At 46.7% G+C, this 24,765-nt stretch overlaps 1 protein-coding gene across 1 annotated transcript; it reads right to left on the reverse strand.

Moving 5' to 3' along the window:
- Window positions 1-4,098: 4,098 nt before the first annotated feature.
- LOC133353242 (uncharacterized) lies at window positions 4,099-19,834 on the reverse strand. The gene is made up of 3 exons (XM_061569328.1): window positions 18,691-19,834; window positions 8,578-9,966; window positions 4,099-4,122 (listed from the first exon to the last, which is right to left on the reverse strand). Exons 2-3 carry the CDS (start codon window positions 9,961-9,963, stop codon window positions 4,099-4,101), a joined length of 1,410 nt encoding a protein of 469 aa, XP_061425312.1. The 5' UTR covers window positions 9,964-9,966; window positions 18,691-19,834.
- Window positions 19,835-24,765: the final 4,931 nt, after the last annotated feature.

The following is a 24,765-nucleotide window of genomic DNA, read 5'->3' on the forward strand; positions in this document are numbered from 1 at the left end:
AGGTGTTGAATGTGAAGAGTTTGTAAAAAAAGTGACGACGGAAAATGAAGTTGTCTGCGTGAAGTTCAGCACTACACAAACACACGTAACGCTGCGGATTTTTCTTCACAGTCTCATGTCCTGTTCGCCCCCCAACACGATGCGTGAGATACTGCTATAAAGTCCTTATTAAAGCACTAACATAGTATTATTATGGCTTGGGCGGGGGGATGGTGGAGGGGGGGTAGCGGCCCAGCCCGCAGCCTGGCAATGTCTCACCTCCTCCGGCTTGCCAATGGAGGCGAGGCCGCGGGCTCTGCGTCACTACGCCAATGTAAAGTACAATTTTATTGAATCTTTCGCTAACAACTCAGGTTTATTTTTTACTATTATTAAACCAATGTTTACAAATTTTACAAACATTATGCTTGTGTGCAGATAACGACTCTGCTTCATTGTTTACTATTAAACTAAGAAGTTGGCTAATATTAGAATTATAATGTTTGTGTGCACAAATTTTTCTCATTATTAGGTTGCTAAATATTTCCATTTTTTGGTGCGTTTTAATGATGATGCGATGGTGTACTGCCAGTCTGTGCTATGTGTGCACTGGCACTCTATCTACAGTTAATTTTGCTTTTGTCCATTATGAGTGTATGTCAGTCTATTATCTGTTGCCTGCTTCTTTATCTCACTAAGTGTACTGCCAGACTTTCATGTCGACTGTGTCCTGCTTTTTCAGCTGCTGCCTGTATTGCCATTGAGTCGGCGTACTGGCAGACTATAATCTAGACTGTAGCCTGCTTTCTCAACTTACCTGTATGTACTTGCTGCTATTTTATGTACACTTCTTTCTGATTATTTCTTCTATGCATTTATATTGTTTCGATTGCTCACGTCCCGCTATTTACTGATATGTAGTACTGCCATGCTGATAGCTGTGCAATTGTAGTGGTGGTACGTGCTGACAAAGGCGCGGCGTGCGTGTGAGCGCGCCGGGCGTGGCTACGTCAAGAGGTGTGGTGTTGACACGCGCCGACAGTGATGGATCACGGGGCGGCGCGAGGTGCGTGGTTGTGCGCGCTGACACCATGTGGGAAATAGGATCGTAGGCAGCACGCAGTGATTGGTCAACTGGGGTGGGTGCTCTCAGCGACGTCCGCATTTAGGACTATAAAGGAGGACGCGAGGGAGCACTCGGGGAGTTGATAACCAGTTGAAGATCGAAGACGAAGCTGAAGAGATAGGGCCCCGAAACCCCTGGTCCCGCGGTCCTTATAAGGGCCAGGACGCTGTGTGGTTCGGAGGCGAGGCTGTGGGACCCGTGGTCTGACGTCCATGTGGGACGAGGCTGTGGGACCCAGAGTCGAGACGGATACCCCGGTTGGGTGGGTTCCGAGAGCTACGAGGCGTAAGAGCCCGTGAGGGTGTAGTCAAGGGAGCCCTGGTGTGTCAGGCTGTACTTAGCCACCCGTGTAAAGAGAAGTTGGTGTTAATAAAGAGGTGTGCAACCCGTGAAGTCGTCTCCCGCCAAGTTCATACTTTACACAATCATCGCGAATTGCTGTGCACGTTGATGTGTGTGTGAGTTGACGTCGAGGGTAAATGGGCGAGGTTTAAGACTGTGACTCATGCAGCAGCAATGGCTGCTTTGGGTACGCGGTCCAGACCTCCCCAGAAACCCTGGCTGACAGAGGAGGTGTTCAGGTTAGTTGAGAAAAAGCGACAGGCCCACTCTCATCGGCTACAGCATCCCACGTCAGAGAATGAGGAGGTTTACCGCAGCCTTCGCTCGGAGGTTCGGAGAGCCGTAAGGCGCTGCAAGGATGGGTGATGGTCGCGGGTTGCTGAGGAGAGTCTGCCTCAGTGGCCCGCGATCACAAATCACTATTTAACTCCATCAAAAAAGTAACCTGCAGCGTCACACCTATTACCATCATTAGGGGAAAAAACGGTAATCCAATCTCCGATCCCCAGGAACAGGTTTGCAGATTTGCTGAGCATTTCTGTGAGGTCCTGGGGGAGGGAAAATCTCTCAACCAGGAAAACATCATGGCACAAAGTGGGGATAACCCTGCTGAGGCTGCGGTGCCTCAAATGTTGGAAGAGGTCACCCCCTGTGAGTGGCTGGCTGAGGTGCCATCTGTTGAGGAAGTACTGAAGGCGATCCGGAGTCTGAGACCAGAAAAGGCATCGGGCAGAGATGATCTCCCAAGCGAAATGCTGAGGGAGGGTGGCGTTTGTGCACAGACTGCCCTATACGACATGATAACAACAGTCTGGACCACTGGATGGGTTCCGCAGGATTGGAAGGATGCCCTGGTGGTCCCCCTCTTTAAGAAGGTGGACCACACAGACTGTAACAACTACAGGGGCATCTCACTCCTCAGTGTGCCGGGAAAAGTCCTGGCAAGGATTATTCAACATAGCCTTGCTAGGCACGCTGAGGAGAGGCTTGCGGAGCCCCAATGCGGTTTCAGGAAAGGGCGGTCCTGCACAGATGCCATATTTTCTGTCCGTCTGCTACAGCAGAGGTGTAGGGAATTCCAACAAGACATCTCTGCTTTATTGACCTGGTCAAGGCCTATGATACCATCAGTAGGCCTGGGCTCTGGGCTGTTCTTCGTGCTTTCGGAGTCCCTGACCCTCTGCTCACGATCATTAAGGACCTTCATGATGGTGAGCAGGCCCGGGTAAAACTACGTGGCCGGGAGTCAGAGCCTTTCCCTGTACACCTTGGGGTGCGACAGGGATGTCCGCTGGCTCGAACAATATTTAACATCTATTTTGACCAAGTAGTGCGTGAAGCCTTCAATAGCTGTACCGGGGGAATTTCCATTTGGTACAGATATAATGGGAGGCTGATCGACGCCCGGGTGCGATCAAGGGATGGCTCCCTATTGGTCAACCACGTTTTGTATGCCGATGATTTGGTAATAGCTGCTCATTCAGAAGAGAAGTTGGAGACGCTGCTGCTGAGACTGGAGCGTGCCACTAAGAGGTGGGGCCTTACCATCAGCCCCACCAAACTAAGCACCTGCCTGGGTATTTATGTCCGTGTGTGTCATTCCATGTGCGTGTGTGTTAGTCGCTGTGTGTGCATGGCTCCATGTTAGTGTAAGTCCATTTCTTTGCGTGTCTCTTGGACCTTGTGTGTGTCTTAGTCCATGTGTGTGCTTTATTGACCTGGTCAAGGCTTATTGTACCATCAGTAGGCCTGGGCTCTCGGTTGTTCTTCGTGCTTTCGGAGTCTCTGACCCTCTGCTCACGATTCTTAAGGACCTTCATGATGGTGAGCGGCCCCGCGTCAAACTACGTGGCCGTGAGTCAGAACCATTCCCTTTACAGTTTACACCTTCGGGTGCAACAGGGATGTCTGGCTCCCACATTATTTTACATATATTTTTACCACATAGTTCGGAGGAATTACCATCTGGTACAGATACAACGGGAGGCTCATCGATGCCTGGGTGCGGTCAAGGGATGGCTACCTATTGCTCAACCACGTAATGTATGCCGATGATCTGCTAATTGCTGCTTACTCAGAGGAGGAGTTCGAGGTGCTGCTGCTGAACCTGGAGCTTGCCACCAAGAGGTGGGGCCTTACCATCAGCCTGTTGTATATGTTGGTTATCAAAATTTGTTATGTTGTATGCGTGCGCGGGTGACATTATTATGTTGTATATGTGGGTTATGAATATTCAGTGAAAATAATAATAATTAAATGAAATTTGGCCAAATGTGTAATTATCCGGAAATATGTTAATTATGTAATTATGCACATTTTAATTATGCCAATTCGAGAGGTAATCGTATTAATTATGCGAGTGGGTGTAATTATGATAATGCAAGTCGTTATGATAACCAGACCCCGCCTCGGTGACGAGGGTGGGTTATCGATCGGAATAAGGCAATTAATCGTATGCAGTTATGCAGGTGTGGTGTAAGTATGCAAGATTAACTTAGATTAACTCGGCATCGTTGTCTAGGTTCGTCTCATTCTCGCTTTAACATTCCCAGAGTGTGTATTCGTGGTTATATTTTAGGTCCCCGGTTCACCCCGTTATCGCTTTAACATTTACTGAGTATGTATTAGTGTGTTTATTAAGGTCACCAAATTCAGATCTCGACGCAGAAGCAGATCTTATGCATAGATTTCAGGAAAGAATCACACAACCACTTCTGTATTGATCAATTTATTACTAATTCAACCTTAACTATGATATAGTATGCGAACTCTCAATCCCGGAACGTCAACACGGCATCAATACAGTATCATCAACGATTGTCTGATTTCACTTTGACAACGGCACATGGATCCCGCATAACGCGATGGTTGTTAGTGAGAGAGAGAGTCGTTAAAATATGCAAATACTATGCTAAGAAAACCTTAACGTTAATGAATGATTATACTCAATATTGTTCACGCAGTACCGCACTCCTTATTGATCATACGCAACCCTTATCACGTTGTTAGCACCTTGGGTCACGGGACAGTTGAATATTCTGTAGAGGATGCGAGTACGTGCGGCGATTATGACTGAAAGATACTTGAAAGATTATACGGCGATAAAAAAACACAATCAAAAACAGTTATTATTCTTAAAGGCACCAATCTCAACAGATACATCGGCAGGTTATCTGACAACAGAACGGCTCGGAGTAAGGGCCTGCGACGGTGCTCCTTTTCCGAAGATCGTTATCTTATACCAAGTTTACTAATTGGGGACCAGATCACCTGATAAGGATCCGGTGGGCCACCACTCCCCACGTGAGCGTGGCTCGGCGGAAGGAGGTGCCAAGAATCAGTTCGTATTGATGGATCTGTTGGGAATTTATGCGATTAAGAGTACAGCCCACTAAATATTAAAGATAAAAATTACGAATACTTTTATAAACGACGGATGGCCATCACTCGGTCTCGTTGTGATGCCTTCCCAGCCACGGATGGCTTATGGGTTCGAGTGTGTTTGAGTGGTAAGAGTTGTCTTGAATAGTCAGTGTTCGGAGTCGATTCTTTATGTCAAACAGACGCCTGGTGGTCGTGTGGTGAGGGGGCGGTGCGCGTCATACGTATCAGTCGCTCCCCTGTCACCGTGGTGAACTGGTTCGGATGCCCGTTGATACGCTGTCGCAGTTCGGAACCCGGTCGGTAGGTGGCGCCCACAACTCGCTCGCAGCGTGCAGTGTTGGGTCGTCGACCAGGGTGTGCACGGAGCCTCGTCGCCAAACCGCGACCCTCACCACTCCGGCGGCAGCAGAGACCTCCGACTCGGCAGAGGTTGACCCACGCAGGCCGAGTTGAGCTGTCAAGCGGGTCTTGCCCGCCTGCAGAGGAGATGGGGAGCCGCTTGAGTCGAGCCCCGAGAGCCGGCTTTGGTAAGCCGATCGAACTCGGCTGAGTCCCAGACGAGCTGAAGATGAGTCGAGCCGACCCGCTGGTCGCAGCTCGCTCCTGAGCCGACCCTCCCGGTCGAGCTCGCTCCTGAGTCGACCCGCTGGTCGCACTAGTTTCCAATGCTCAGGATCCTTTCCTTTATGCCGAAAAATCCCCCTGGATCCCGCCCACAAGGCGGGGCTTCTTTCGATTTTTGCTGTGTCAGGATCTGTCCGTAGGCAGGTGTGTCCATGTGTGTGTCCGTACGTCCGTATGTCCTTGCGTGCATCACCCACGGTATATTCCGTTGTCACACTCCCTCCATAAAACCCACGAGCAAACAATCAGATGTTACAAATTGCCTCGAAGTCGTCTCTCTGTCTGGGTGCAATATTATCTCTTGTCTGGCCTTCTTCATGAACCCAAAACACAGACGTTACAAATCGTCTCATAGGCGTCTTTGTTCGTGTTGCACAACCTGGAGGGAGGGGCAACACTCTCTCCGACCCGGCGCACAAAGAAATGGTTAAAAAGTTTTAAGTTAACATTTGTCCCTTACTATTTCACAGTTATGATTCTGTATGTAACCTAAGGTCTGTCGTTTCCCATCGTGGTGCTTGACTCAAGTGGAGGTGTTTCCCCGAGCGTATACACACTCCTATCCCGCGCTGCGGGGATACAAAGATGGCCGGGATCTCCCTTTCTCTCCGACCCTGGGTTTAACATCGTTTTTTTTTTATTATGTATTTATATTCGACCTGGTGGTGATTCATCCCGTTATCCTGGCTTTTCCATAAGTTTTACTTTTGTCTTTTCATGCATATGCTTATTATTATTAATTTATTTCCGATATCTTAGGTTAAGGGGTAAGTTTCTTGATCCTAGGAATTCGTATTCCTTGGTGTCTGCATGGTTATATAAGCGGAATATAGTTTACGGTGAATAGCGTTAACATTGATGTTATGTACGATATTATGTATTGTGATGTCTTTAACTTAACTTGTTTGTCAGGGCTTTACTGACACGAAGTTGCATTCCATAGCCCCGCAGTCTTTGCCCCACCCTATCTCTGCTCGCCGTTGTTGTTGCTGTCCAGCTGACGCCGTTAACTCAAGGCCTCATTAATTTCCGTCACTCCTTGTAGGTGAGGGCGGTTGAACCTTGGAGTCAGTTCTGGTTTTTGTCTGCCTGCTTCTTCTTGTGTCCCCTGACCCCGGGAGTTATTATTTCTACTTTTATGGCCTGTCGAAGCCCGACTCGCTGTTGCTGGGCTGGTGTCGTTCCCGGCTTTTTGCTTAAGTTTGCAGTTCGCCGTGCTCTTAATTTCCTTCCCTCTTCAACCTTATATCGACTATTCGCTCCTGTCTGGGTGCGATTCAATTTTGACTTAGGAAGGTTCTGATTGTCATATGCTTCGGGTCGAGTTGTATAGAAAGTATTAAAGTATGGAAATAACATTTCATATTGACTTAATGATGGTGATGGTTCAGTAGGCGTAACTTGTGGCCTGGTTTAATTGGAGTGGGTGTGAATATCAATAACTTTAGCCTACCCTGTTGTTAAATTCCGACTTTAACGTTACTTTAATAGCAATACAGAATAATTGAGCTTTTTGTCTTAACTAGGCGAACGCGAACTTCTGGTGACCCCCGCAGCCTTGTTGTTCAGCTGGGTCTGCATCCTTGAGAGATATACAACACTCTTATTCTCGTCTCACTGTGGCCATCCAACCTTCTGCTCTGGGAGTGTTATTCTTAATTTCAGGTCAAAGGCCCCCTCACGTTCAGACGTGCAGGGTTGTTTAAATCAGCTCCCTCCCCTGTGCACACAGCCTTGAGCTGACCCACTTCATTTGACCACTCACCCTGGATTTAATAATTTAATTCCTTGGCCTTTTTGGGGTTATCTTTGCTCCCTCAGCTGCAGGAGGACAAGGCGTACTTCTACCTCCCCCCTGTGTGCACGTGTTCCAACTAGCTCGGAATCCCTAAACACACAATCAGTGATGATTCCTGGCTTTCTGTGGTTGTGATTTAGACAAAGGCGCCTCTGCTTTCTTCCATTGCCTTTGAGTCGACACTGCCCTATTATTTGCCCATGTGCTGAGGTCATAGAATTCGTTTTGACTTCAGTAATATTAACATTCAGTATTGGATTAGCAAATGGGCAATGGTTCATTGATGTAGCTCGCAGCCTGGTCTCCAATTTGAGCGAGCGCGAGGATCGATAATTTAGCCTACTCTGTTGTTGAATTTCGAATTTTGACGTTACTTTAAAACCATGCAGGATGGTTGGGCTTTTTGCCTTAACTATGTCTGGCTGACACTCCCACTGTCTCTGCCGCCTGCACGGGTGACATGTGCCCGTTCATCAGGCCTTATCTTTCCTTGAAGCAAGGTTGCAAATTCTGCCATCCTAGCCCTCCTCCAGTTCATTACTTAACAACCCCTGGTGTTTTGCAGTTTGCTGCGCTTTGGTGTGTTTCATTCATTAAAAAAAACAAGTAAAAAGATAATATATAAAAATATCATCAAATATTATTAATCTCAATTTTGGAAGAAGGGTTAGTATACAACATTCCGCCCTTTTAAAAATGACCAGTGGTCAAATGGCCACGGGTTATTTTAAAAAAAAATATGTATACCCTTCTTCCATCATGAACCATCGATTGTCCTCAAGTTTTGCTGCTATTCCTTACAACGCGCGCGTACGTGTCACAACTTAACATGGTTATATGTGACAAGAGAGAGGAAAAAATAAAAAGAAAAAAAATTCTAAAGGAAGGTAAAACGATCAGGGAGGGAAAAATTATTCTATTGACTACGTGTTATAGGAGATATCGTTAAAAAGATAGTTTCTACGGTTATTCTTGGGTGGCATCATCAGGCCTTGGCTCTATCCCTGTTCCTGGGCTTGAATGGTAGGTGGCTTGTGCCTGCGATTAGTCTTTTAATTTCGGCATTCATTTTGGCCACATGGTATGTTAAGGTTAGAATAGCCAGGACTAGTATGATCATCCCTGTTGCCCCTGTGATTCCCATCCCCATCTGTTGATTTCGCTGATATCCAGCCTCTTCGGTCGCCCAAGTAAGATCTGTTATGTTAATCTCTGATTCGCTGAGGGATAATTTCACCATATGGAATTCTTTACTGTTCAACAAGTTGGACAGAGTGCTGCTTATCTCAAACTTGTGGCCTCGGAATGTGTCTACTATTTCTACCTCCGTTTGGTGTAGGCTTTTGTCTAGGTTATATAATACCTTGTCCCCTATGCGTACGAATGTTCCTCTTGGTATTGTGACCAGTGCGACGTGGCTTGGAATCGGAACTTCCATGGTTATGGAGTGTTGATCGGTGGAAACAATTGCCGTGTCTAGAGGGGTGCTAATCAACCACTGGGCATTAGCTATCATGGCCACTGTTCCGGTTCTTTCTTTGGGTTTACTTAGCTTAAACTTGCAAGTTTCCTTGGAGCTTAGGTTTGACAGACCACACATTATTTCTGCTGTATTGGTCAGAAATGGTTCCCCTGGGCAGAGCCAATGAACCTCTTTCATTATTTGACACAGGTTTAGGTCAGGCACCAGGTACTTAAGGGGGCCTTCTTCCTGGTAGGCCACCACTAAGGGAGTTTCCATCTTGGAGTAAATGTCGTTATTCCATGTACCCACGTTCAATACTGTCCGCAATCGAAATACATTTCCGGGTTTGACCAGGGGTAAATTTAGCAAAAATGCCAGCTGTCTAGTTTGGGGGTCCACATGTATGGGTGTGGCTGTACCCATGTTGAAGGCAATTTGTACTTGAGTTGGACTGATTGTTTCCGGGGATGCTGCTTGTAGCACATCTTTTATCAGTGTTGGAGTTACCAGATATGACGGAATTTGTCCTTGTATAAGATCACTGATGCTGCCGCTGATGCTACGCAACAAGTCTTGGATCACCCACTGAATTGGCTCTCGAATACTCTCTTCTTCGTATAGACCTCGGATTGCAGAACTCAATTCTTGGAATGTTAAGTTAATCATGATAGAATGTAGGTTTACGAGAACCACGGTGTCTCGGAGGGTGGATCCCATTTCGACCAGATTCTTTTGTTGGTGTTGTATTTGCTGATGGATCTGATGCATATCGAGCTGTAAATTCTCGATACCTTGCGTGAGGTGTCCAATCTTTACGGCGTTGGATATGGATACTCCTAGTGTGATTAAGGAGCTAAAACCGGATAGTATTCCAAAGACCCCTCCCAGGCCGATAGACCTCTTGGAACGTGTTAGGTTGACAGTGGTGGGGGGAAGTATCATGGTTCTTTGTAATTGCTTCAGGATCGTTCCGATATTCTGTTCACTATATCTTAGGAAGTCATAATACCATATTCGGGTTGCTTTGGTGGCTTGGGGTGGTAACTTCCCGAAGTGCTTCTTTACCACCAAGGCAGGTTCCAAGGAGACATAGACTTGTTGGGTTACTATTTTCGTTTCGGTTACTAGGAAGCTGGAGGAGTCTCTCAGCATCACCCCGGATTCTGGTCCTGGCTTGATCAGCTCTTGGCTCCCTTCTAGCTTGGCAAGGTACGTTAGCAGGAGCGTGAGCAGGAGGGCTGCCATTCCCTGGAAAACATGTTACATATTATTGTAGTGTGATAAGCCCATTAGTTTAGTTCCCCCCCCCCTTTTCCACCTTTATTCCTCATCTTGCTCCACCAGCACAGGGTACGGTTTGATTTGGTTGATGTGCACCCACTTGTATTGCTGCTCTCTTCCTGTCTTTGTGATTTTTAGCTGATATACGACTGGGGACATTTTGTCAACAACCTTGTGTGGTCCTGTCCAGGAAGGCAGGAATTTCCTGCACTTCTGTTTCCTTTTCTCGTAATTGAGGTACCACACCTGGTCTCCTAGCTGGTATTCTGCGTGGCTGGCTTTTTGGTCATAGTATGCTTTGCTCCCCTGAGCCTCTACTTGCAACTGGTCCCTGACCATAGCGAATGTGCTCTGTAGGTGACTATTGAGTCCCGTCAGGTATTCAGTTGGCGTCATTGCCGTCGGGGTCTCGTCCTCCGCTGGGACATATAACAGGTGTACTGGGAGGGTCATTAGCCTCCCTGTCATGATCTCGAAGGGTGTCCTGCCTGTAGCTCGGTTGGGTGTGGCTCGCATGGCCATCAAGACTAGGGGTAGTTTCGTATCCCAGTCGCGGCCCGTGGTAGACACATATTTCTTTAGGAGGCTCACGATGGTCCTGTTGGCTCTTTCCACCTGTCCTGAGGATTGTGGATGGTATGCGACATGTAATTGTCTTTTTACTCCCAACATCTTCCACACTTCTGTGATGACCTCGGCTGTGAAGTGGCTTCCTTTGTCTGAATCGATCGTTGACGGTAGGCCCCATCTACTGAATATTTGGTTGATCAGTAGGATAGCGGTCGTTTCCGCGGTGTTGTTGGGTGCTGGTAAACACTCTGTCCATTTAGAGAATGCACAGGTCACAGTTAGCATGTACTTGTTCCCTTTGGTTGATCGGTTGACAGGTCCTATCCAGTCGATTTGTAGGTTGGACCAAGGATAATCTGTTCCCCTCCTCTGTAGGGGTGCCCTATGCTGTGAGGTCGTTGGCTGGTACTTACAACACACGAGACAGTTGGACACATGTTTGTGTATGTCTTCCCCCATTTTTGGCCAGTAGGCCACCTGTCGCAGCATCTGTCCCGTATTCACCTCGCATCGGTGGCCGCTGCACGGTTCATTGTGGGCGTGTTGTAACATTATTTCTCGATATTGAGAGGGGACTACCCATCTAGGTCGACCGTCTTTTTCGTTTGTGTATACCAATAGCCCTTTTCGCATTGAGAACCTTTTGATTTGGCTATGCATGATCTCGAGCTCTTTGTTGTCATTCAAGTTGTCAGTAGTGATTGGTTTTCCTGCTGGATCTTGGATATGATCGGCGAGTGTCTTTAGTGTTTCGTCCTCTTGTTGCATTCTGATCAGGTCTTCGGAAGGCTGGGCACTGTTCAATTGGGCTCTGGTTCCAGCTTCTGCCGGGTTCTTCCCACTTCTTGTGACCAGTCTTATCACGGCGATGTCTTGGTTCGTCGACTCTTGTTGTCCGTCTCTGTCGGTTTGGTCTTCTAGCTTCCACGGGGTGCCTTCCAGGCTTCCCACTTTTGCTATGGCATCTGCTTGGTCGTTCCCAGTTTTCTCTTGACCAGGTATCTTGGAGTGCCCTTTGACTTTCTTCCAAAATATCTTCATATCCTTGTTCTGAACCATCTTATCTATGGCCTCGAATAGTTCTCGATGGTGAATTGGTTTATTCCTATGGTTCTTCATCTCGTTTTTTTTCCATATGGGTAGGTGGTGCAGGAAGCTGTGCTGTACGTAGTTGGAATCAGTGCACACCACCATGGTCCGTATTTGGTTATCGGATGCCATTTGGACAGCGATGTGTACCCCGACCAACTCTGCATACTGGTTTGACTTTGGTCCCAGCTGAAATCCCTCTTGAATCCCTGTGAGTGGGCCAGTTTCCCAAATGACTCCTGACCCAGCGTGAAGCTTGTTCTCCTTCATCTTGGAGCATCCATCGATGTATACCACTGGTAGGTCGGCACATGTCTCCTTCCTGAAGGGCAGGTACCTGTTGTCCTCCGGAGGTATCTTTTCGTCCTCTGCTTCTATGCTGTCAAAGGTACAATCATGTAAATCGGCAAGACCTTGGGCCATTGGACTTTTCTTGTTTTTTGCGTATTTCACTGTGATTGGTAGGCCTTGGAGTGTCAGTGCCCAGCTGGCTATTCGGCTGCTGGTTACGCGGCCCTCTCGAATCTTCTTACTGTTGAGGTATGCCAAGGATTCATGATTCGTTTCCAGGATGATCCTCTCTCCGTTCAACAAGTTCCGAAAATGTTGTATGGCCCAGATGTTTCCAAATATCGCCTTCTCACACTCGGAGAACTTCATCTCCACTCCCCGGAGGGCTTTGCTGGCATAGGCAATAGCTCGTTTCTCTGCTTCCTGTCTCTGGTACAGTACCGAGCTGATACTATGATCTGAGTATGCGGTCTCCAGGTAGTATTCTTTCCCTTTCTCTGGGTATGCTAGGCAGGATGCCTCTGTGATCTGTCGTTTTAATTCTTTTTCTGCGGCTTCCTGTTCCTGTCCCCACTCCCATGGTTCGTCTTTTTGCAGTAGTTTGACTAAGGGTCGAACGATTCCTGCGTAGTCGTCCACGAACTGTCGAAGGTAGTTGCAAATCCCTAAGAAGCTCCGAAGGGTCGTGACTGTGGTCGGCAATTTGAGTGCGAGGAGGGCTTCAAGTCTTTTGGTTTGGGGTAACATTCCCTCAGTGCCGACCTGGAGCCCGAGGTAGTCCACCCTTTTGCGTGCCCACTGTCCTTTTTGTATTGAAATCTTTGCGCCTGCTTCCTTTAACTGCTCGAGGGTATGCTGGAGGCTCTCGAGGTGTTCTTCCCATGAGGAGTCCTTGACCAGTATATCGTCGACATAGACGATGGTACCTCACTCTTTTGCGTCGTCCATTGCCTTGTGTAGGAATATGTTAAAGTCCGCAGGTGAATTTGAGTATCCAAATGGACATCGGTTCCAAGTATACTGTATTCCATTGAATGTAAATGCCAACTTGTATTGATCCGCTTCTTTCACGGGCATGGTCCAGAAGCCATTTGATAGATCCATGGTGGTGAGAATTTTTGCGCCTTTTATTTGGTTGAGATTCTGGTCGATTTCTGCCATTGGCCATCGAGATAGGGGAACCGTTTTGTTGAGTTGCCTATAGTCGATGGTGAGTCGCCACTTGCCTGTGGGTTTCAATACAGGCCAAATCGGTGAGTTGTAGGTTGAGTTGCATTCTCGAATTATATTCTTCTTGAGTAGGTTCTCCAAGGTTTCTTGGATTGATTCGTAGGCAGCCAGTGGAATCTTGTATTGTTTCACATATACCGCTGGCGCTCCTTCCAGTGTGGGAATAGATACCACGTGTAGGCCGGTTTTGCCGCAATCATAGGGGTCTTCTGAGAACAGGAAGTGGTATTTGTGGAGCAGTTGACGAAGCTCATTTCGTTGAGTGTCGTTCTCGAGGGCGTCTGCTGCTTCAATTTGTTGTTCGATTTGTTCTTCTATTATGGAGACTCCTTGTCCTGGGTCTGGGTCCAAGGCCTTCGTGGTTTCGGGCGGCTCGGTTGAAAGTTCCTTTTGCGTTACTATCGGTTGAGTTGCCTTGGCTTCATCCGAGGGTAATACGCTCTTGCCCTTGTGTTCTCCTTCATCAGTTTGCAGTTCGTCGGTTTGGCCTCCAGGGGGCGGTATATACTCCATGAGGGGACGGTCATTTGGTGATACTGACTCTAAGTCGGCTTCCTTTCGGTCTTCTCTCAGTCTGTTAGTCATTAGCTGAGTGATTCGAATTCCTGCTGGGAGCTCGTCTTCGTTCCTGATTGTCGTTGATAGGTCGTTGAGCTCTTGTGTTATCACTTGGATTCCCGTGGAGTCTCTCATAACGTCTTCATCTTCTGAGTCCCTTTGTTGCTCCGGCATTGACTGTGCCCAAATTCGTCGGGATTCAAGGTTCATAATGGGTTTCAGGCGATTCAGTAGTTCTATCCCAATGATCAGCTCTTTTCCGGGGTTCCGTACGACATATAGGGGATGGTTCATGTTGATTTTGTTGAACGTCAACTTCGTCATAACTTTGCCCAATGGTCGCATGTGGGTCCCTTCACATCCTGAGTAGGTAAGTTTACTTGGCATCATTTGTAGTGTTTCCTTCTTCCTCTGGAGGGCAGTCTGGAGTTCGTCAAATAATTCTCTGGATATCATGGATATTTCTGCTCCAGTATCACAAAGGCCCTGGCTGGTCAGGGTGTCTTGCAGTATTACTTCCACGTGGACTCGTCCGACTGGTCCTACGGGAATCAATTCCCCCAGATGGTACCCTTTTCCCTCTGGTACCACTTCGGTGATTGCTTCGAGGCTTCTTGTCTTCCCTACGTTCACTTGGGCTACCTTTGCGCTGGGTGTGTCCTCCTGTGTGGGTATAGTTGGTATTCTTCCCTTCGCTATTTGCATGGGAGTCTTCATACTCCCTAGGAGCTCTTTTTCCATCCTAATGTGGTGAGCATATCGATTCCTGTTAGCTAACGGTGGTCTATGCTCTATTGCTAGTGGAGGCGGCAGTGGGGGACGATATGGTGACTGGTTTGGTGGGCGTCGGCCTCCGCGGGGTAGGTATGGCCCGTCACTCGCTCTTCCTCCTCCATAATTCCAGCCTCCGCCCTCTTCTGCATTCCATGGTGGTGGTGGCTGTGGGTGCCAGGTTCCTCTGGCCTCGTTCCTCCCCCCACGTGGAACGTTATTCAGCGTGTTGTGGACGGGTGTTGATTCTATTGGGTTAGGCGCCCTCTCCTGGGGGAATTCATGTCCACCCCGTGTGGCGCTAATATTATTCCTTGGAGATTCGCTTCCCTCCAGATCGAGGCATTCTTTATCTCTGGTGACGATGTGGGTTTTGGCTATGCCAGTGGTTTTCCGTCCGTTCACCCAGGCCGTGTGGGCCTTGCTTTCAATCTGGCGTAGGGAGGCAGTCTCGGGGTCCAACATCATTCCTACTATTCTCACTATTTCAGGTCTCAATGATTGGAAGAACATCACTTTTAAGACTGTCTTATCTCCCTGGGCATTGTCCACGTCCCCTGCGTAATATGCTTTCTTAAGGCGTAGGAGATAATCTCGTGGGTCTTCGTCTACACGCTGGGTCATCAACTTTGCCGCGTTCAATCCTTCGGATAGTGTGGAGTATTCCCCAAATCTCTTAACTACTGCTCGGCTCAATTGTTTAAAGTCACTCTTCACCCTATTTGGCAGGGAGGCTACCCATGGTCTGGCGGGTTCATGTAGGCTCCTTGATAATAAACATGCCTTTTCTGCTGATTTACCCAGACCCCGGATCTTAGCCTCCTGTTCTACTGTAGCTATGTGAGTGTGTATATCCCTGTTCCTGTTATGTGGATCGAAATAGGGAATTCTCACGAGTGCTTTGTCCATTAGTTTTAGTGTCTTACTGTTAAAAGTGTGTTGTTCGTCATCAGTGGTGTCGGTTCCTGAGGAGTGCTCCCTTGAGCTACCCTTGTCTCCACTATCACTGTTGTCATGTGTCCCGTGTCTGTGTCGTGATCTCCCTCTGTCCGAGGATTCGTATCTGTCCCGTTGCTTGTGTCTCTTGTTTTCCTTATGTGGGTCTTGTGATTCGTGCTTGTGGGTTGGTGTGCGTGATCTCCTTGAGCGGTGTCTATGTGGTGAGTGTTTTTGTCCTTGACCTTCATGCTGCCTACTACGTGTGTGGTGCCTGCTAGGTGAGGTGTTGTATTTATGTTTGTCTCGTGCTTCATGGTTATCGGGATTCCTGTCTCTGTCATCTGTGGTGCGGGTGGTTTTGCATGGGTGATTTTTACATGTCATGCGTCCCTCTGGTGAGCTCTCTCTGTTACCCATGTCGTGTTGGTCATCGTCAGAGGAGTCAGTGTCAGATGAGCCGTCACCATCACGGTGGCTCTGCTTAACATAACTTTTGTAGTGCCTTTTGCACCTGTTACGTGGGTCAACTTGGCTCGGTGATTTCTGCTTATCCCATGGCTCATGCTTGTGTGATGTGCGTCTCTCTGGTGAGCTCCTGTTACCCGTGTCGTGTTGGTCGTGTTTGTGCGAGGTGCGTTTCTCTGGTGAGCTGTCTTTGTCATCTGCATCATGTCGGCCATACTTGCGTAGCGTGCGTCTGCCTGGTGTGCTGTTTATGTCATGTTTCCCGTCTTGCACCAGCTCCGCCCTTTTCCGCTCTATCATTACAGTGTATCCTGATGACTTAGGGTTAATTATTTGTCTCTCTCTAACGTTGGGGTGGTCGGCCTCATGTTTTCCCGTTTGTATTATTATTTCCTCTTCTCTCTCCTCGATTTGCGAGGGTGTTACTTTATCAAAATTGCTTTGCATAGTAGCCATACTCATTGTGAGATCTGGCCCTGGGCTACGTCCACGTGGCTCGGAGTGTGGTAAATTGTTACTCCCGTATGTGTTCTGTGTATCAACGTCTGGGTGTTTCACTGGTGCATTTAGTGCGGATTCTTTCTCTCTCACGAGGGTGTGCAGACGCTCTACCTGCACCATTAAGGACAGTTTCTCTTGTCTCTCCCTTTCAAATTTTTCCTCATTCCATAATCTTTCTCTGTCTGTCTGTGCGAGGAGATACGAGTCTACCCTCGCTATTTCTGCAATTTTTACGTCACGTTTGGCTTTGCCACATTTCATCACGTCCTTAAGTAGTTTCCTTCTATGGGCCTTAACATCTTCTGTATGGCTCCCCTCCCATATCTCTCTGCTCCGTCTGCTGGCTAGCAGTCCGTCCAGTACGTTTTAACACAAATTCCCGATATTGTTTTTCCATAGATTCCATCTCCTCCTCAGAGGTCCACTCTGTATCAGTGTTATGCGTTGGTGTGTCAAACTCAGAATGTTGTGGATCCTGTGCCATCTCTATTATGTAGTGTGGTTAATAGACTTAAGAGTGTATCTTAATTCTAACATCTCATGTGCGTCGTGAGTTACTCTAGAATTCCCCTTCAGAGCACATATAAACAATTGTATCACAGGATGCGTCAGTTCAACTCGAGCAAATAATCTCAGCCCAGCTGTCTTTGTTATACTCTGCTACTCTGGTATTTCCCTTCAGAGTGCGTTTTGTTTGTATACCCCCGTTTACAATCACAAGGCAACGTTAGTTCACAACACTTTGATTAACACATCAGTGATTCGTTCCTGAATTCATGCATAAACTGTCTGCGAGAGATCCCGGACGAGCCCCCATTATGTTGTATATGTTGGTTATCAAAATTTGTTATGTTGTATGCGTGCGCGGGTGAAATTATTATGTTGTATATGTGGGTTATGAATATTCAGTGAAAATAATAATAATTAAATGAAATTTGGCCAAATGTGTAATTATCCGGAAATATGTTAATTATGTAATTATGCACATTTTAATTATGCCAATTCGAGAGGTAATCGTATTAATTATGCGAGTGGGTGTAATTATGATAATGCAAGTCGTTATGATAACCAGACCCCGCCTCGGTGACGAGGGTGGGTTATCGATCGGAATAAGGCAATTAATCGTATGCAGTTATGCAGGTGTGGTGTAAGTATGCAAGATTAACTTAGATTAACTCGGCATCGTTGTCTAGGTTCGTCTCATTCTCGCTTTAACATTCCCAGAGTGTGTATTCGTGGTTATATTTTAGGTCCCCGGTTCACCCCGTTATCGCTTTAACATTTACTGAGTATGTATTAGTGTGTTTATTAAGGTCACCAAGTTCAGATCTCGACGCAGAAGCAGATCTTATGCATAGATTTCAGGAAAGAATCACACAACCACTTCTGTATTGATCAATTTATTACTAATTCAACCTTAACTATGATATAGTATGCGAACTCTCAATCCCGGAACGTCAACACGGCATCAATACAGTATCATCAACGATTGTCTGATTTCACTTTGACAACGGCACATGGATCCCGCATAACGCGATGGTTGTTAGTGAGAGAGAGAGTCGTTAAAATATGCAAATACTATGCTAAGAAAACCTTAACGTTAATGAATGATTATACTCAATATTGTTCACGCAGTACCGCACTCCTTATTGATCATACGCAACCCTTATCACGTTGTTAGCACCTTGGGTCACGGGACAGTTGAATATTCTGTAGAGGATGCGAGTACGTGCGGCGATTATGACTGAAAGATACTTGAAAGATTATACGGCGATAAAAAAACACAATCAAAAACAGTTATTATTCTTAAAGGCACCAATCTCAACAGATACATCGGCAGGTTATCTGACAACAGAACGGCTCGGAGTAAGGGCCTGCGACGGTGCTCCTTTTCCGAAGATCGTTATCTTATACCAAGTTTACTAATTGGGGACCAGATCACCTGATAAGGATCCGGTGGGCCACCACTCCCCACGTGAGCGTGGCTCGGCGGAAGGAGGTGCCAAGAATCAGTTCGTATTGATGGATCTGTTGGGAATTTATGCGATTAAGAGTACAGCCCACTAAATATTAAAGATAAAAATTACGAATACTTTTATAAACGACGGATGGCCATCACTCGGTCTCGTTGTGATGCCTTCCCAGCCACGGATGGCTTATGGGTTCGAGTGTGTTTGAGTGGTAAGAGTTGTCTTGAATAGTCAGTGTTCGGAGTCGATTCTTTATGTCAAACAGACGCCTGGTGGTCGTGTGGTGAGGGGGCGGTGCGCGTCATACGTATCAGTCGCTCCCCTGTCACCGTGGTGAACTGGTTCGGATGCCCGTTGATACGCTGTCGCAGTTCGGAACCCGGTCGGTAGGTGGCGCCCACAACTCGCTCGCAGCGTGCAGTGTTGGGTCGTCGACCAGGGTGTGCACGGAGCCTCGTCGCCAAACCGCGACCCTCACCACTCCGGCGGCAGCAGAGACCTCCGACTCGGCAGAGGTTGACCCACGCAGGCCGAGTTGAGCTGTCAAGCGGGTCTTGCCCGCCTGCAGAGGAGATGGGGAGCCGCTTGAGTCGAGCCCCGAGAGCCGGCTTTGGTAAGCCGATCGAACTCGGCTGAGTCCCAGACGAGCTGAAGATGAGTCGAGCCGACCCGCTGGTCGCAGCTCGCTCCTGAGCCGACCCTCCCGGTCGAGCTCGCTCCTGAGTCGACCCGCTGGTCGCACTAGTTTCCAATGCTCAGGATCCTTTCCTTTATGCCGAAAAATCCCCCTGGATCCCGCCCACAAGGCGGGGCTTCTTTCGATTTTTGCTGTGTCAGGATCTGTCCGTAGGCAGGTGTGTCCATGTGTGTGTCCGTACGTCCGTATGTCCTTGCGTGCATCACCCACGGTATATTCCGTTGTCACACTCCCTCCATAAAACCCACGAGCAAACAATCAGATGTTACAAATTGCCTCGAAGTCGTCTCTCTGTCTGGGTGCAATATTATCTCTTGTCTGGCCTTCTTCATGAACCCAAAACACAGACGTTACAAATCGTCTCATAGGCGTCTTTGTTCGTGTTGCACAACCTGGAGGGAGGGGCAACACTCTCTCCGACCCGGCGCACAAAGAAATGGTTAAAAAGTTTTAAGTTAACATTTGTCCCTTACTATTTCACAGTTATGATTCTGTATGTAACCTAAGGTCTGTCGTTTCCCATCGTGGTGCTTGACTCAAGTGGAGGTGTTTCCCCGAGCGTATACACACTCCTATCCCGCGCTGCGGGGATACAAAGACGGCCGGGATCTCCCTTTCTCTCCGACCCTGGGTTTAACATCGTTTTTTTTTTATTATGTATTTATATTCGACCTGGTGGTGATTCATCCCGTTATCCTGGCTTTTCCATAAGTTTTACTTTTGTCTTTTCATGCATATGCTTATTATTATTAATTTATTTCCGATATCTTAGGTTAAGGGGTAAGTTTCTTGATCCTAGGAATTCGTATTCCTTGGTGTCTGCATGGTTATATAAGCGGAATATAGTTTACGGTGAATAGCGTTAACATTGATGTTATGTACGATATTATGTATTGTGATGTCTTTAACTTAACTTGTTTGTCAGGGCTTTACTGACACGAAGTTGCATTCCATAGCCCCGCAGTCTTTGCCCCACCCTATCTCTGCTCGCCGTTGTTGTTGCTGTCCAGCTGACGCCGTTAACTCAAGGCCTCATTAATTTCCGTCACTCCTTGTAGGTGAGGGCGGTTGAACCTTGGAGTCAGTTCTGGTTTTTGTCTGCCTGCTTCTTCTTGTGTCCCCTGACCCCGGGAGTTATTATTTCTACTTTTATGGCCTGTCGAAGCCCGACTCGCTGTTGCTGGGCTGGTGTCGTTCCCGGCTTTTTGCTTACGTTTGCAGTTCGCCGTGCTCTTAATTTCCTTCCCTCTTCAACCTTATATCGACTATTCGCTCCTGTCTGGGTGCGATTCAATTTTGACTTAGGAAGGTTCTGATTGTCATATGCTTCGGGTCGAGTTGTATAGAAAGTATTAAAGTATGGAAATAACATTTCATATTGACTTAATGATGGTGATGGTTCAGTAGGCGTAACTTGTGGCCTGGTTTAATTGGAGTGGGTGTGAATATCAATAACTTTAGCCTACCCTGTTGTTAAATTCCGACTTTAACGTTACTTTAATAGCAATACAGAATAATTGAGCTTTTTGTCTTAACTAGGCGAACGCGAACTTCTGGTGACCCCCGCAGCCTTGTTGTTCAGCTGGGTCTGCATCCTTGAGAGATATACAACACTCTTATTCTCGTCTCACTGTGGCCATCCAACCTTCTGCTCTGGGAGTGTTATTCTTAATTTCAGGTCAAAGGCCCCCTCACGTTCAGACGTGCAGGGTTGTTTAAATCAGCTCCCTCCCCTGTGCACACAGCCTTGAGCTGACCCACTTCATTTGACCACTCACCCTGGATTTAATAATTTAATTCCTTGGCCTTTTTGGGTTTATCTTTGCTCCCTCAGCTGCAGGAGGACAAGGCGTACTTCTACCTCCCCCCTGTGTGCACGTGTTCCAACTAGCTCGGAATCCCTAAACACACAATCAGTGATGATTCCTGGCTTTCTGTGGTTGTGATTTAGACAAAGGCGCCTCTGCTTTCTTCCATTGCCTTTGAGTCGACACTGCCCTATTATTTGCCCATGTGCTGAGGTCATAGAATTCGTTTTGACTTCAGTAATATTAACATTCAGTATTGGATTAGCAAATGGGCAATGGTTCATTGATGTAGCTCGCAGCCTGGTCTCCAATTTGAGCGAGCGCGAGGATCGATAATTTAGCCTACTCTGTTGTTGAATTTCGAATTTTGACGTTACTTTAAAACCATGCAGGATGGTTGGGCTTTTTGCCTTAACTATGTCTGGCTGACACTCCCACTGTCTCTGCCGCCTGCACGGGTGACATGTGCCCGTTCATCAGGCCTTATCTTTCCTTGAAGCAAGGTTGCAAATTCTGCCATCCTAGCCCTCCTCCAGTTCATTACTTAACAACCCCTGGTGTTTTGCAGTTTGCTGCGCTTTGGTGTGTTTCATTCATTAAAAAAAACAAGTAAAAAGATAATATATAAAAATATCATCAAATATTATTAATCTCAATTTTGGAAGAAGGGTTAGTATACAACAAGCCCCACCAAAACTAAGCACCTGCCTGGGTATTTTGTACCATCAGACACTGCACCCCCACAACTCCCAATTGGTGATGGGGCAGTTGTGGAGAGAGTGGAGAGTTCCCCATACCTTGGCAGTGTGCTAATGACCAGCTCCGGTTTAACAGCACAGGTCTCACTCCGAATCAGTCGAGCAACATTATCTTTTCATCGGTTTCGTAATGCTGTGTGGAAGCTACCTGGTCTATCACTCCACACGAAGCTTCAGGTCTTCTCGGCCACGGTCATTCCCTCCGCTACACTTGCGAAACTTGGACCCCCCTAATGGAACATCTTCGCCGGTTAGAAACATTTAGGATGGCCTGCCTACGATCCATCCTGGGTTTAACCAGGCTGCATTGTGTGAGGAGCTCACAAATCCTTGAAAGATGTGGACAAAGTCCCATCGGTGAGCTCCTCCGGCAGGCAAGGCTGCGTTGCCTGAGTCATGTAGGCCGCATGCCCAGCCACCGCATGCCTAAACAGCTTTTGTTCGGCCGGATCGAGGGGGCTAATCGGGCGTGGCATGGGCTAGAGAAGAGATGGGAGTGATGTGGTACATAAGCACGTGGAGCTGAGTGGACTTGCCAATGACTGGTACCATCCGTGTCAAGATCGGCCTATGTAGAGGAGGCTCCTGAAGGATGCTACTGGGAAACAACAACGGATGGTGGAGGAGCGATGCTCACAACAACGAGCAGAACGCCGGGTGCCTAAAGCACAGCAAGTTGCCACAGTAGGGGGCACAGGTGCTGCATCAGCCAGTCGTTTCAGTCAGTCGACTTGTGCTATCTGGGTCTGCCCCGTGACCTCCTGCCAGCGAGCGTTCGACACTTCACGTGACCTCAAGGTGCACATAGCCTGGCACAAGCGTTGTGGTGATGGCACCGCCACTTAGTAGCGAATGGCTGTTGTTGTTGTTCAGTCTATGTATGTATGTGTGAGTCGATATGTGTGTGTAACTATGTGTGTTTGAGTCGATTTGTGTGTGTAACTACATTGTGTGTCTAAAGTCGATGTCTGTGTGTGTGAGTCCATATGTGTGTGTGTGCGTGCAAGTCCATGTGTTTCTATGTGTGTAGGTCGACGTCTGTGTGTAAGTCCATGTGTGTGTCTGCCTTTTTTGCCCGGACAACGCCGGGTACTTACCGCTAATCTTATCTTCTCTTCTTTCTTCTTTTCTTCTTTCTTTTTTATATATAAAAGTCTCCGCGCGCTCGCGCTTGCGGGGGATTTGGCTCTCGGACGGTGGCCTTCACGTAGAAAAATGTTTGCTAGGCGGCAGGCCCTAAGCCCCGCGGTGGGAATAGGCTATTCCGTTTTCCCATCCGTAAACTTTAAAGTAGTTTAATTAACACATTTGTGCCGTTTCTATTATTATTTATATACTTATTGTGCAACATCGACCGTACCAACTCACGAAAATTGCGTGGGGGGGGGTGAGCAGACCCTGCCAAATGATGCGCGTTCGCTCCAGCTCACGGGGGACATTTCCTTTTACGCGTTTTACAGGCAATACTTACACACATAAAGCTGCGAATATTTCTTCCCAGTGTGATGTCCTCTTCGCCCCCCCCCCCCAACACGATGCATCCAGTTTATATTACAGACTCCGTAGATAATAATATTTTACTGCTTCCATCCCATTATTCTTGCACGGGCGGGGGATGTGGGGGGGTGTTGGGGGTAGTGGCCCAGCCCCTAGCCTGGCAACGTGCCAACTCCGCCGCCTAGCCAATGTAGGCCAGGACGGGGGCTATGCATGGCACTAGGCCTCAATACGGCTATGGTAAGTACAAATTTCCTTGATTCTTACGCTAACAACTCAAGTCCATTGTTTGCTTTTGTAAAACACATTTGTTGACAAACATTACAATAATAATGTTTGTGTGCTCATGAAAAATCTGCTTCATTGCTTACTATTATGAAAAAAATACGTTGCCAGATATTAAAAGATTTATCTTCGTGTGCACATACCAACTCTGCTTCATTGTTTACTATTATTAAACAAATCAGTTTCCATATATTACTATTATAATGTTTGTATGCAGATAATAACTCATGTTCATTGCTTACCATTATGAATCAAATAAGTTTGCTAATATTACAATAATTATGTTTGTGTGCAGATAACAACTCAGGTTAATTGTTTACTATTATGAAACAAGTTGACAGATGTTACAATAATAATGTTTGTGTGCAGATACGAACTCAGGTTCATTGTTTACTATGATCAAACTTATTCGTTGCCAGATATTTATATGTTTGTGTGCAGATAACAACTCAGGATCATTGTTCACTATTATGAAACAATTCAGTTGGCATATATTACAATAATAATATTTCTGTGCAGATAAGAACTCAGGTTCATTGTTGACTATAATGAAACTAATCACTTGCAAATATTACTGTCATTATGTTTGTGTGCAGATAAAAACTCACTTTCATTCTTTACTATTATGAACCAATTAAGTTGGCAGATATTACAATTATAATGTTTGTGTGCAGATAACAACTCAAGTTCATTGTTTACTATTATGAAACTTATTAGTTGCCAGATATTTATATAATGTTTGTGTGAAGATAACAACTCACATTCATTGTTTACTATTATCAAACTAATACATTGCCAAATATTACAATCATAATGTTTGTGTGCACAAAACTAATATTTCATTTTCTTGGTTCTTTCGGTAAAGTCACGTAGTAGGGAAGTAATAAAATAATAAAAATAAAACATAATAAAACAATTCTCACGACGTTTTGGCCACAACGCAAGCAGCTGTCCTCAGGTGAAGAACATGTCTGTCGATAAGACAGAGTCTGAATGACACGTCCTAGGCTTGGAGCATCTATTTAAGCTGGGAGGGAGGAGGAAGAGCACCGTGACAAAAGAATTTGCATTTGAAGAGGAATTTAGCATATTTATGGGAAATGTAGGAATGTGAATAGTGTTAATTGTGAAATGCGTGGGAGGTGGGTGGGGGGTTTTCAAAGTCATATTATGCCCATGCATTATGCAGGATTATCAGCATCAAAGGGAGGGGGCAGGGGCAGCACCAACAAAGGGAAGGAATGTTAATAGTGTGCAGCTGCATCAACCAAACAACCACGTAACAAGCTAAAGTATAAACTACATAGTATCATCAGTATGCCAAATACACTCAATAA

The sequence above is a fragment of the Lethenteron reissneri genome, chromosome 43 (assembly GCF_015708825.2).
Source record: "Lethenteron reissneri isolate LAM-NWPU_2019-01 chromosome 43, ASM1570882v1, whole genome shotgun sequence".
NCBI lineage: Eukaryota > Metazoa > Chordata > Hyperoartia > Petromyzontiformes > Petromyzontidae > Lethenteron > Lethenteron reissneri.